Source organism: Hipposideros armiger, unplaced genomic scaffold, assembly GCF_001890085.2.
Source record: "Hipposideros armiger isolate ML-2016 unplaced genomic scaffold, ASM189008v1 scaffold_247, whole genome shotgun sequence".
In the NCBI taxonomy this organism is placed as follows: domain Eukaryota; kingdom Metazoa; phylum Chordata; class Mammalia; order Chiroptera; family Hipposideridae; genus Hipposideros; species Hipposideros armiger.
In genome coordinates this window covers 1,735,525-1,749,780 of record NW_017731597.1, presented here as the reverse complement: position 1 = coordinate 1,749,780, position 14,256 = coordinate 1,735,525, and the positions used below count along the sequence as shown (strand labels likewise).

At 48.7% G+C, this 14,256-nt stretch overlaps 1 protein-coding gene across 1 annotated transcript in view; it reads left to right on the top strand.

Annotated features, from left to right (window-relative positions):
• Positions 1-12,440, top strand: part of NOTCH2 (notch receptor 2) — a 154,649-nt gene extending 142,209 nt beyond the window's left edge. The window contains exons 26-34 of the mRNA XM_019655820.1: positions 252-599; positions 1,172-1,314; positions 1,516-1,726; positions 2,163-2,259; positions 4,189-4,357; positions 4,940-5,241; positions 5,978-6,125; positions 6,789-6,886; positions 7,801-12,440. Of these exons, the coding sequence (XP_019511365.1) occupies positions 252-599; positions 1,172-1,314; positions 1,516-1,726; positions 2,163-2,259; positions 4,189-4,357; positions 4,940-5,241; positions 5,978-6,125; positions 6,789-6,886; positions 7,801-9,189 (2,905 nt within the window). The 3' untranslated portion in view covers positions 9,190-12,440. The remainder of the gene's footprint in view (positions 1-251; positions 600-1,171; positions 1,315-1,515; positions 1,727-2,162; positions 2,260-4,188; positions 4,358-4,939; positions 5,242-5,977; positions 6,126-6,788; positions 6,887-7,800) is intronic.
• Positions 12,441-14,256: the final 1,816 nt, after the last annotated feature.

The window sequence follows — 14,256 nt, the reverse complement described above, 5'->3', positions numbered from 1 at the left end:
AGACGAGCTGCCAGGGGCCCTAAGGCCATGCGGCATAGCACACGGTGTTATCTCTCACTCGGGGAGGACCCATGGATGTTGTGTGGCGTAGACTCGGGGATAAAAAACTCAAGGAAGGCTTCACGAGGCGTTCCCAAAGGCCCAGACCCGGGTCACAGATGATGGGGAGAAAACCCACAGTAGCTCCAGTGGAAACCCAAACAGAGCTCAGTGTCCCCTGAGCCCCTTTCCTCCCTCTGCCTCCTCCCCAGGTACGACAAATACTGTGCGGACCACTTCAAAGACAACCACTGTGACCAAGGATGCAACAGTGAGGAGTGCGGCTGGGATGGGCTGGACTGTGCCGCCGACCGGCCCGAGAACCTAGCCGAGGGCACCCTGGTCATTGTGGTGCTGATGCCTCCGGAACAGCTGCTGCAGGACGCGCGCAGCTTCCTGCGGGCGCTGGGCACCCTGCTGCACACCAACCTGCGCATTAAACGGGACTCGCAGGGGAACCTCATGGTCTACCCCTATTATGGCGAGAAGCCGGCAGCCATGAAGAAGCAGAGGATGAACCGCAGGTCCCTTCCCGATGATCAGGAGCAGGAGGTGGCTGGGTAGGTTTTTGATTTTTGCACTGCTTGCAGCTTGATTTTAAAAAGCTGAGCACTTTGGTATACAGAAGAAGTCATAACTGAAGCTATAAAAATGCAAAACTCAGACCTGTAGAACAGCCACCAAGTAAAACAAACACATTATCCCAGCATTTTCGTGTAAGCGTCAAGTTTTCCCTTGCTCTTGGGATCCTGAGAGGTGGGTGAGAGCACGCAGGAGGCACGATGTCAGGAAGGCCTCCCCAAAGGCTAGAACCGCTCACCCTCGGCCAGGGTGGCCTGGGATCCTGTAGTGCTGACTCCTCTTTGGTCTTGACCCTTTGGGTTGTGTTGCCTGAGTCAGCAGGCCTGGACGCAGCCAGACCAAGGAAGGTGAGACATTCCCTGAGTAGGAATGAGTGTTTAGGATCTAAAGGGGATGGTATTTTAATTCCCGAGATCTTTCTGGAGGAGGCGGCCTCACAGACGTGGAAGGGCCGACGCTGAGGCTGAGGAAGGGGGCGCAGTGACGCCTTCAGCTCAGCTCGCTGACAGGCGCCCTCTGTGTTCCTCACCACTTCCCTTGGCACCCACAGCTCCCAGGTGTTCCTGGAGATTGACAACCGCCAGTGCGTCCAAGATTCAGAGCAGTGCTTCAAGAACACGGACGCGGCAGCAGCTCTGCTGGCTTCCCACGCCATCCAGGGGACCCTGTCGTACCCTCTCGTGTCTGTCGTCAGTGAGTGGCACCGCTGTTAAAGGGGGAAGGAGGAGGGTGGAGGCGTCAGGTGGAGGCCGAGAGAAGAGGGCACGCTTTTCAATGGACAGCCCTTTACTTTCCAGGGCTGACGAGGTCAGGGCTGCCCTCGAAGCACGTTTAAAGCTGGTACTGAGAGGTTGGTGTCTTATGCAGCCCTGTCCCGCTCTCTCTGGCTTGCAGGTGAGTCCCTGACTCCACCACGCACTCAGCTCCTCTATCTACTTGCTGTTGCTGTGGTCATTATCCTGTTTATTCTCCTGCTGGGGGTTATCATGGCGAAACGGAAGCGGAAGCATGGCTCCCTCTGGCTGCCTGAAGGCTTCACCCTTCGTCGCGACTCCAGCAACCACAAGCGCCGGGAGCCCGTGGGACAGGATGCCGTGGGGCTGAAGTAAGAGGGCTCCCCCACAAGCTACCGTTGACAGCAGACAAGAGCAGGGATAAATCAAAAAGCAGATCTTGCTGAGTCATGATTTTAAATTCAGAGCTGTGGCCACACCACACTATCCCACTTGACCGTAACTCTCAATTGCCCATTTGAATGACTGTGAAAACCAGTCCGTCTGGGGGCTTCCGTTCTGTACTTATTATCACACTGGTGTCAGCTCCTGTGTGGAGGCACACTTCGGTTATAACCTCTGGATCAGTGGGAAAGGGAAGGATGATTGCTCGGGGGTTGAAAATATGGGCTGTCCTTTCGGGGCCATGGCCCCGAAAAGTCTAACAAATGGGAGTGTGTCATGGCGCAAAAAGTATTGAAAACCACTATATTCATTGATGACATAATCTCTGCTTTGTTTTTCCCCGTCATAACCCTGTCATTTCAGAAATCTCTCCGTGCAAGTCTCAGAGGCTAATCTAATTGGTTCCGGAACAAGTGAACATTGGGTTGATGATGAAGGACCTCAGCCAAAGAAAGCCAAGGTAAGTCGGCTGTGGTAGAACCACCATGATCAGCCATTATCTGGTCACATTTCAAATCTCTGCCCTTGGTAGCTGGAGTGTCCCAAAAGGGACTGATAGTCTTTATACGTTGCCCAGGCCGTGGTTATCTCATGTTGTCAGGGAAGCCAGGAATCTCAAGATCACTGATGGCCTCGGGTTACCTACACATGTTTTCAATAAGGACTCTAAAAATAATAAAACCAACATGCTTCTTCCTCAAGTGCCATGCAGATGGTAGTCGAATAAGGACTGAGGTGTGTAAATAGCAGTTTCCTTCATGGCTAGACTTCTCCCTTATCCTGTCTGGGCACTTCACTTTTTGGAAGGCAAGATGAAATTAAATAGTGGAAGAAAGACAGCGACCATTGAGTTTGGAGGGTCCCCATCTTGAGCCAAGGGAACTAAAACCATTTAGAAGTAGGAGGCAGATTGGGCTGCGACTGACATAAAAACCTATTCCGGGCTGGCCAACTGGCGTGTTGGTTAAGAGCTGGCTTGGGACGCCAGAGGGCCCCGGTTTGGATCCCACATATGAGGGCCAGTGACACTGCCCTCTACAGCTAAGATGCTGAACAACAGCTCAACCTGGAGCTGGACTGCCGTGAGTCGCCGGCAACGGCATAGGCTGCAGCCCCTGCTGCAGTGGGTTTCCATGGGCTACCGTGTGTAGCCAGCAGCCAGCATGAGCAGCTAGCAGCTGCCATGAGTGGCTGTCCCAAAGCCGGCGACTGATCTGCCTCGCCCGGGAAGAGCGCCATGATGGTGCCAACTTGGGCCAGTGAAGCAACGTCCTCCACAACTAGACTGAAGAACAAAAGGACAGCAACTTGTCTGTTCCCCTTCCCCCAATTCCCCAGCACTGTTCCCATCCACCAATTCCCCAATAAAAATCTTTTAAAAAAAAATAAAAAGAAAGAAAAAACAATCCTAAAAAAAACAATGCCATCCATTCGTAGCTGTCCATACATGGCTGGGGTATGTATGTATCCCATGGATACTCTAAATCAGCTTGAGGAAACTAGTGCTTGAGGCATACAGGCATGCTGTCCTACGAACATTGCTTTCCTTACAAGAGAACTGGATTCAAGTCCAAAGCTCTGCTACTTAGTAGCTGGAAATTACTTAACCTCTTTGCAGTTAATCATCCGTAGCTGTAAAATAGGGATAATAATAATAATGCTTTCCTCTGAGTCGTCGTGAGGATTAAGTACGCCAAAACGATACTTACCTGTTCTCTACACATACTGAGTGTTCAATAAAGCGTAGCTGCTTTTTACATTATAATAATAATTATTGCTCACCACATATTTTTTGAGTGTTTGCTATGAGCTAGGCACTGTTCAGTACAGGCAGTTAACCTTGAACAAGGCGTGTTCCCCATTCTCACGAACCGTACAGTCTAGTGGCAGAGACTGCTGTGTCGTCCCACGTGAGCACCTGGCAGGGAATTAGGGGGAAGCAGAGAGTGCTTTTTCAGACCAACAGGAGGAATTAACACCTACATTTATTGGAGGGGTAGGTAGGAGTTAGTCAAATAAATAACCGGGAGACACCATGGCAGGCACTGGAAACAACATAAGCAAGATCCCAGAAGCAGGAAAATGGTGCTTTGGGGCTCTGTAGGTAGCGTATTAGGCAGGTAAGATGGGGCACAGATTAAAGCCAAAGCCTAGCGTTTGGGATGGGAGGTTGGGAGAGTTGTCCAGATGAGGCCACACAGGTAAACAGGAACCACACTGTGAGAGCCTTGGAAAGCTGATGTGGATAAAAATCGGGAGGGCTGGAGCATGCGGAGAGAGAAGAGAGGGCTGGAGATGAGGAGAAGCGTTGGAGCCTCTGGACTAGCCCCTTGTCCCCGGGTCCTGGTGGTGGGCCAGACCGACATGGACAGTTTTCTCCTCCTCTCAGGCTGAAGACGAGGCTTTGCTCTCAGAAGAAGACGACCATATCGACCGACGCCCGTGGACACAGCAGCACCTGGAGGCTGCCGATATCCGCAGGACCCCGTCTTTGGCTCTCACTCCTCCGCAGGCCGAGCAGGAGGTGGACGTGCTGGATGTGAACGTCCGGGGCCCAGGTCAGCGACCCTGCCTGCCCCTCTCACCAGGCCAGGCCTGCCCGTGGCTCTGTTATCATCCTTCCCATGTTCGTCCTGCTTGGTGATACGCCCCCTGCCAATTTCACAGACTGTAAATCAGCTTGAGAAAACAATGCTGAAGGGATACAGGCGTGCAGAAAATAGGAACTTACATGGGAAGAAAGAGAAGGAATTCACTTTGCTTCGCAGACAGCATGTCTGAGAACAAATAGGCTAAACAGATGGGACTGATTTTAGTAGGATTCCCAAAGCAGAGGGGAAGAGAATTCGTTTAGTTGATACCTTAGTTCTGTTAATATTGGATATTTTTAAATGTCTGTTTTAAAGTAAACATAGCATTTAGAAACGTGAAGAGAAAAACTTGTTGAGCTTAGAGAAGAACCTCCAGCTTAAAAACACTGTTGCTTTCTCATTACTCTTTAAAGAAGGAACATTATCACAGGACAAGTAGGTGGCCCATATAAAACGAATGGCCTCACATTGAACTATCCCAACCGTAGGGTTAACTGAACATTGATGTCCTTCTCCTTAACTACCTTTGGGGACTTTCCTTTCCTGTAGATGGGTGCACCCCATTGATGCTGGCTTCTCTCCGAGTTGGCAGCTCAGACATGAGTGACGAAGACGAGGAGGCAGAGGACTCTTCTGCCAACATCATCACAGACCTGGTGTACCAGGGTGCCAGCCTCCAGGCCCAGACAGACCGCACGGGGGAGATGGCTCTGCACCTTGCCGCCCGCTACTCCAGGGCAGACGCTGCCAAGCGCCTCCTGGATGCAGGTGCAGACGCCAATGCCCAGGATAACATGGGCCGCTGCCCCCTGCATGCTGCCGTGGCCGCTGACGCCCAAGGTGTCTTCCAGGTAAAGACCACGAGAGGAGCTGGTTCCCTAGGGAAGCAGCTATCATGCCTTATCTTCGTTAAGGCACTTAAGATCCATTCTATTCATTCGATAATCCTTTGATAGAATAAGGTGGTTGGTAGGGTCATGCTGGTGGAAGGGAAAGTGGACAAGAGGAGAAGGCAGACGGACCTATAAGCAATATCTACAGCCACGTAGCGATAGAGCCAAAAGTAGATGACAGCAGGGTTTTGATTCTTAATCACCATGGTTTTGTGTGCATGTGATATGCCACAAATGCCTCCCAAATGAGTAGATCAGATGGGAGTGATACTTGTTATGAAGCCTTGGATGGTCCGCTTCCGCCTGCTCCTTGGTGAGTTGACATGAGCTCACAGTGTACTCCTTGATGCCCTTTTATTTTTACCCTTATGAAGAAACAGGAAGCATTCTGAACCATCTTAAACTGTGCACCATAATTGGGGCTGTGGTATTGTCCAACATCCGTCTTCTTTCTTTAGAAAGTAGAAGTTCTTCACTTTGCATAAGCCATTGTCTCTCGAGCACCCATTTGTTCATTCAACAAACATTGGCTACTTGACCATGGTAGACACTTGGAAACAAGAATAACAAGACGTTTCCTGCCCTCCAGGGACTGACAGTGGAGCCTCAGCTATGAAACCCTTGTTTCTTCTCTTAGCTTAATTATATCCTTTTATCTAGGTGACTCTCTTTCCTCTGCTTTCTCCTCTTCTAGATTCTGATCCGCAACCGAGTCACAGATCTAGATGCCAGGATGAACGATGGCACCACCCCCCTGATCCTGGCTGCCCGCCTGGCTGTGGAGGGAATGGTGGCCGAGCTGATCAACTGCCAAGCAGATGTGAACGCGGTGGATGACCATGGTAGGGACAAGGCAGGGATCCCAACTCACCTGCACAGTGTGCCTCTAAGGAGGAGAACTGTTACACGATCTGTACAGACCCATCTCAGATTCAAGTCCACTAAAGATCCATTCATCCATCCATCCATCCATCCATCCATCCATCCATCCATCCATTTATTCTTCCTTGTAGCAAATTGAGAGCCACTGGAAGGTCCATAGGTGAAGATGAGAAAGATTTTTAGCGAGGGGTTTTGGTTCTCAAAGGTCTCCCTATGTAACGTACCACTCTTGCTTTGAGGGCTCATGAGAGCTGAATGCACCAGGGGTGTTGTGAGAGATCCCATATATACATCCCAGCATGTAATAAATAAATAGGTTACTATCTATCTTCTGTGTGTAACAGGGTAGACTCTACCATGTGGAGGACAGGGGTACCATAGTCAAATGATCCGTGAACCTAGCGGTCTTCTGAAAGCTAGGCAGCCTGTACTGAGGTATTTCTAGAACAGAAGGAAAGACGATAATACTTAGGTTTTTTCCTATGGGCCCTCACAGAGAGCTGGTTTCCTGCTGCTCTCTGGGAAGGTCAAGGTCTCCTTATACAAGTCATGGTTCATCCTTGTACTAGGAGTAAGACGTGCCCTTCTCCTCTGTCTGCTTATACACATGTTTTTCCGTGCAGGAAAATCTGCTCTTCACTGGGCAGCTGCTGTCAATAATGTGGAGGCGACACTTTTGCTGTTGAAAAATGGGGCCAATCGAGACATGCAGGACAACAAGGTACAGTCTGGGCCCTGAGCTGGAGGGCAGGCACAGCAGTGCCTCAGCATAAAGGGCCTTCCCTTCTTGCCCATTGCTCCTCTTGTGAAAATGACAGACAAAGATGGAAGCATGTTGGACAGGAATGGGGTCCAGAGAGCTTGAGGAAGGGTGTTGGGCTTGTCCCACCGGGTGGGTCAAGGCTGAGCCTACTCAGTACCCAGTCTGATCCAGGTAGGCTGTCCTGTAAATCACATGGGTGTAGCCTTCTCTGCCTCTGTCTTCTTCGCTGTTTCCCTTTCTGCTGTTCTCCTTTCTGTCCATGCTCACTTTTTTTTCATTTGTTTGTTTTTGTTTTCCTGCTGCTCTTTTTTTTTCTGTTCTTGACTATCAGGATGTGTTCCTGTGTGCTTTTCTTCCTCTGAGGTTTAAACGGTCATGTCTCCCCTCTCTGGCTCATCTTATCTTCTCTCATTTATTTCTTTTCCCCTATTTTAGTTCTTTCTTGTACATGTTTGGTTTTTTTTCTCTGCTTTCTTTTGCTTTCTCTTAGTCATCCCGGGCCTGTGCATGTTTTAACTTCTTCCTCTCCTACCTGTCTTCTTTCTAACTCTTTTTCCTCTTAGAATCCTACTTGGATAAGCTCAGTGCTCTTTTAAGTGAATCTCTGGCTCAGGGGCGTGCTTTATTTCACACATTCCCAGCAAAGAAGGTGTTGCCCTCAATGGGGCAAAACTGGAGGGGTGAAATAACCTTACTCTTTGGATGTATGAAGCACATAGCTAGATACACAGTTTATCTGTGGTATTAAAATTTCATGTGGGGAGGCAGTTTGGAAAAAAATGTCTAAGGGGGTGATAATAACAAAAGGTTGAGAAACACTGCTGCATTCTCAAGTGTTATTAAAATGTGCTCTTTGTGGGCCTTTTCTGTAGGAAGAGACACCTCTGTTTCTTGCTGCCCGAGAGGGGAGCTATGAAGCAGCCAAGATCCTGTTAGACCATTTTGCCAATCGGGACATCACAGACCACATGGATCGTCTGCCCCGGGATGTGGCTCGGGACCGTATGCACCACGACATCGTGCGGCTTCTGGACGAGTACAATGTGACCCCGAGCCCTCCGGGCACTGTACTGACTTCTGCTCTCTCACCTGTCATCTGTGGGCCCAACAGATCTTTCCTCAGTCTGAAGCATACCCCAATGGGCAAGAAGCCCAAACGGCCCAATGCCAAGAATGCCATGCCCACTAGCCTCCCTAACCTGGCCAAGGAGGCCAAGGATATCAAGGGGAATAGGAGGAAGAAGTCCCTGGGTGACAAGGGCCAGCTGTCGGAGAGCTCAGTGACTCTGTCACCAGTCGACTCCCTAGAGTCTCCTCACACATATGTTTCTGACACCACATCCTCTCCAATGATTACATCCCCTGGCATCTTACAGGCCTCACCCAACCCTCTGTTGGCCACTGCCGCGCCCCCTGCCCCAGTCCACGCACAGCACGCGGTGTCTTTCTCTAACCTTCATGAGATTCAGCCTTTGGCTCATGGGGCCACCACTGTGCTTCCCTCGGTGAGCCAGCTGCTGTCCCACCACCGCATGGTTCCGCCAGGCAGTGGCAATGCGGGGAGCCTGGGGAGGCTGCATCCAGTCACCGTTCCCGCGGATTGGATGAACCGCATGGAGATGAATGGGACCCAGTACAATGAGATGTTTGGTATGGTCCTGGCTCCAGCTGAGGGCGCCCCCCCTGGCCTCGCTCCCCAGAGCAGGCCGCCTGAAGGGAAGCACATACCCACCCCTCGGGAGCCCTTACCCCCCATTGTGACTTTCCAGCTAATCCCCAAAGGCAGTATTGCCCAGCCAGCTGGGGCAGCCCAGCCTCAGTCCAACTGCCCTCCAGCTGTGGCAAACACCCTGCCCACCATGTACCAGATTCCAGAAATGGCTCGTTTGCCCAACATGGCTTTCCCCACTGCCATGATGCCCCAGCAGGATGGGCAGGTTGCTCAGACCATTCTCCCCTCCTACCATCCTTTCCCAGCCTCCGTGGGCAAGTATCCCACGCCCCCTTCACAGCATAGCTATGCTTCCTCAAATGCTGCTGAGCGAACGCCCAGCCACAGCGGTCACCTCCAGGGTGAGCATCCCTACCTGACACCATCTCCCGAGTCTCCTGACCAGTGGTCAAGTTCATCACCCCACTCTGCTTCTGACTGGTCCGATGTGACCACCAGCCCTACTCCCGGGGGTGCTGGAGGAGGTCAGCGGGGACCTGGGACACACATGTCTGAGCCACCACGCAGCAACATGCAGGTTTACGCCTGAAAGAGCCTGCCCCCGGTGTAGGGACAGAACTGCCTATCGTAAATGCTGCTGAGGAACAAATGAAGGTCATCCGGGAGAGAAATGAAGAAATCTCTGGAACCAGCTCCTGGAGGCAGGAGAGAGGAGATGCTCTTACCTTTCAGATAATGCAAGGGAAGCAGTTTTATCCGCTTCACTGGGTATTTGGAGGGTTTGGAGGAGGAAGGACAAGGCTCCTTCTAAGCCCTTGCCCATCAAGCCAAGTTCATAGCAATGCAAGAGGAACACAGGACCTGGAACCATGTTTACTCTCTTTTATTTGGAGAATTGGATGGATGCCTGTCATCGCCCAGACATTCTTGCAGCTTGAACTGCATTTTAAGCCCCGGGGGCTTCTGCCATATCCGTGAGAAGATGCTACAGTGGATTCCCGTTGGGAATTGTGCCCTGGAATTCTAGCTGAACTGACCTATCTCATCTTCTCATCCTCACAAACGCTTTTGGCTTCATTTGGTGCTTCCATGTTTGCACCTCTCTGGTCGTAGCCTTACCAGCAGTTAGAGGGTCTGGCCTTTGTGCTTCTAATCATTCCTGCCCTGAAACGGGACTTCAGTTTCCTCTTCCCTCCTAGTTTCCAGGGTCCCTGGAAGTCCGACAGGTTTACTTCGGTTGTGGTTCTCAGCAGAAACCTTTCTAGTTCATTTCTTTAGAAAATGGGCATATTGCATTCTCCTACATAATAGCATTCCTAGATGAACAATAGAGAACAAAGTATTTTTCTTTAAACCCCATTTGGGGACAGGCGACCCCTTCAAGAAGCTGCACCTAAGTCTCTTGCCTGCACGCAGGACTTCCCATAAACCTTCTAAGAAGGAGGATAAGGATCAGTTGCTTTTCCATTTGTGGGCCTAGTCAGTGTGAAGTTTCATCCTTGGAAGGTGTAGGTACTATGACTCCCTTAAAAAAAAAAAAAAAAGATTTGGAATGTTGGAATGACCAAGAGATAAGCTAATTCATGCAAAAAGTGTTACCCACTGACGGCTCCCCTGCCTTCCTGCCAAGCGTTGCACTGACTGACAGTGCGAAACACGTTTGTTCCCAGCTCTCTGAAGCCTCAGGCTGCTTCACTCCCTCATCCAGCCGATGAAGTTAAGTGTACATGTTAAGCCTTTCCTCCCGGCAATCCTCACAAAAGAAAATGCCTCGAACCACGTTCCCTCGCCGTCTAGAATGGAACTTGCCTCGGCTCAAGGGATCCCACACTGGTAGTCTTGCCTTCATCGGGGGGTCCGTCTGTACTTCCTGATTCTTGCTGATCGCAGGCCCATTCACCAAATCTTCCTTCCACACGGTGTGGTCTGAGTTACTGGTGCACCCAGTAGGTTCTCACTGAACGCAGGGATTTTCAAGTGTGGGAAATAGAATGGTGGGTCCGTTTTCTAGAGCCAAAGCCAACTCTCTAAGAAAGGTGGCAAGGGAGGGATTCGTGGCAGCCTCTGCTAATTCTTGCCACCATTTCTTTTCCTCTGAAACAATCATGGCATCTCCTTTAAGACAACTAACACAGAAACTTACCAGGGACCTTATGCTTTCCTAGAGTCACCTTCTAGATGATAAGGGATAATTCCAGACTCTGTCCTTGTCATCCTCCTGTTCAGATTGGGATTGCTTCTCACCTAAGGCTACTCTCTGTATTAGTGGTCTTGACAACTTCCTCGACCTTCTGTCAAGGGCAGAAGCCTTCTAGTCAACACTAGAAATAGGAAGACAATCGATTTCTTCCTCTTCTCCCTGAGTCAGCAGATCGTTGGTCCTATGGCCACACTGCCACATCTACCGGTGCTATGATGTCATGACACCCGGAAAATTAGTTCCACTGGGGCATTTGGTAGATATTAATAGGTGGATTGCCTACTTTGTTTCTGTTTGAGTAATAGTCCTCATTCCTGCCTTGGCTGAGTGTGGTCATCAGTGCTTCCCACTTACTTGATTTGTCTGCCTGTGGCTCCAGATATTACAGAAGCCCTGTGTGTCTGTTAGCACGGCCATCTACAGATGGCTGTTGCAATCCTGCCCAAGCTCATGAACCAACAACAATAATTAGTTCTGCTCTAATATGAGCAGATTGTTTATTCATTCTGTATGTTATTCTCTCACATGACAATCTACCAGCCCCCTCCATAGTGTGTAACATTTTATCATTTTAAACGGTGACTCTCTATCCTTGGACCCATTTGTTAATTCACAGATGGGGAGAACCTGTGTGCCTGAATCACCATGGACCCCACCACACCTGCCCTGCTCTGTCATCCTGTCCCAGCCCCGCTTTTTTGAAAGTATCAGTCTCTGATCCAGCAGCTCAGATCTTTTATAACCTCCTCGCTCTCCAAGCACAACGTAGGCCCACCTTGCTTGTTTCTCTTTGGTATTGGGGAAAAGGAAATGTGAAAGCTGCCATTACAGACAACAGGCTTCAGTGATGAAGAGGAAGATACTGCCTTTCAGTCATTTGTCAGTCTTCGTTTTTAAGGACCCTTGAGTTGTATCATATCTAATCAAAGAAAAGGTAAGATGGAGACTTGCTTTCTCATTTGGGTTCTGAATTGCAGACTAACTTTTAAGGAGACATCTTGTATGCCATGTATAGGTCAGCACCCAATTTTTGGTTTTTTATTTTATTTTATTTTTGTAAGTTCTTCCTTTGACTCCTGTCAGCCTCTGGGTATAGATTTTTTTGTTTGTTTATTTGTTTCTGTTTTGTATGAAGCATCATTTTCTGACTTACATGATGATGAGGGGGGTAGAAGTTTGAGGAAAAGCAAGAGGAAGACTTAAAGATGTTGACGTCAAGCAATCGTCTGTAATGCGCAAGTCCATTATATCATTTTACTGTTCAACTTGTTAGTTCATAATTCTTGCACAGAAAAGAACCAAAGGTGTAATGTTTTGTTGGCAGGTGGTTTGGGGGAAATTTGGCCTTAACCAATGCATTGAGTGCATGGTGACTATTGGACAGGATGCGTCCTATGCCCTGAGGCTCCCTTCCCTAACTCTCTGGTACTGCGGATCCTTTTGTGTACATTTAAGAGTGATCTTGTATCTGTTTGTATGAGAAACCCAGTAACCAATAAAATGACTGCATATTCCTAACTGTACCTGGTAAGGAACATGCACACTTTGTTTTTACTTTTCAAAGTTTCCTTCTAAAAGTAGGTAAGATGAAATTTATATGAAAGCATTTTTATCACAAAATAAAAAAGGTTACATGTCAAGCTCAGTGGCCTGGCAGTGTTTCTTTTCCATCCCTGCATACTCTGTCTCGCAGTGATTCACCTTGTGATGTCATCATGTGCTTAGGGAGAAATCCTTGTCTTTTCATGCTGAGTCCCACCAAGCCTGGCACTGGGCTTCTTTTCTTCCTCCAGGCAGATCATAAAGAAATGCTTTCGAGGAAGAAGATCCTGTCAAAGAGGAAGCATCACAAGACTGAGTCACTTTTCTGTGCACTAGCTGGTGACAAACAGACAGTTGCTCAAGACAAAGTGCCTTCCAATGGAAATGGATAGTGTTTGCTAATGGCCGGATCAAGAATTGGGATATGATGAATCATATTGATGGTGCTGTTACCTAAACCATTAGTTTGCGATATTATTCTTCAAATTAAATTCTGTCTAGAACTTAATATATGCAAGTATAAACTAGTATTTTGCATATAAATATGTTCCCAAGTTCATGCATGCATTTACTTGTAAAGTCAATCAGTGGGATGTTTGAACACAAACATTTGACATTGGTGATATCGATGGCATTAGCGGTCCTCTATCAACTTTAGCATCGAGCTTATTTCCATAGTCTGTTAGCTCTGCAGAAACTTCTGAATTGCACATACCTCATTCTAAAGGGTAGCAGTATTTTTTCAAACAGCTTGACTTGAAATCTTAGGACATGTTTCGGTTAAGCAGATGAAGGAGGCTTATTCGGGTTCTGCAAAATATATTTTAACACAACTGCCAGCACATGCTAGTTGTCCTGAGAGTGTTATGTTTTTATATAAAATTACACATAATTACATAACTTGAGTCTTCACATTGTGATTTGTAATGGTGTGGAGAGGAAGTGAATTTGAGCGCTAAGGAATGACTCACCCAAGCCTGGTCCTCTGCAGTCTGGCCTCTCAGACCAGCAGTTACGTCTTCAAACTATTTGGGAAGTAAAACTTGCTCCGTGGAATCCTGCTCCAGGGGACCTGGGCTTCAGGCCACTAGTGCACTCCCCGCATCCTACCCCTGCCACACAAGCCTAGAAACCTAGCCCTTGATCATGCAGGGAGAATCCAGGGCCCTCGCAGCCATGAAATCCAAGGAAGGAGACCAGGCTGAAAGTAAAGGGATGGAAAAAGAGATTTCATGTGAATGGAAACAGGAAAAAAAAAAAAGCTGGAGTAGCAATACTTATGTCAGACAAAATAGACTTTCAAAGGCTATACCAAGAGACCAAAAAGGACCCAGCGATTCCACTTCTGGGTATTTATTTGAAGAAAATCAAAACACTAATTTGAAAAAAATACGTGCATCCCTATGTTCGTTGCAGCATTATTTACAATAGCCAAAAGATGGAAGCAGCCTAAGTGTCCACCAATAGACAGTGGGATAAAGAAGAAGTACATATATACAATGAAATATTACTCTGCCATAAAATTAAAAAAGAGTGAAATCTTGCCATTTGCGACATGGATGGATGTAGAGGGTATTATGCTAATGACATGTTATATGTCAGCAATACTGCAATTAAAAAAAAACAATTTAAGGGCCAGCCGAGTGGCGCGTTGGTTAAGAGCTGGCTTGGGACGCCAGAGGGCCCTGGTTCCGATCCCACATATGAGGGCCAGTGACACTGCCCTCTACAGCTAAGATGCTGAACAACCGCTCAACCTGGAGCTGTGATGCGGTGAGTCGCTGGCGACAGCGTAGGCTGCAGCCCCTGCTGCAGTGGGCTGCCATGGGCTACCGTGTGTAGCCAGCAGCCAGCGTGAGCAGCCAGAGGGCCCTGGTTCGGATCCCACATATGAGGGCCAGTGACACTGCCCTC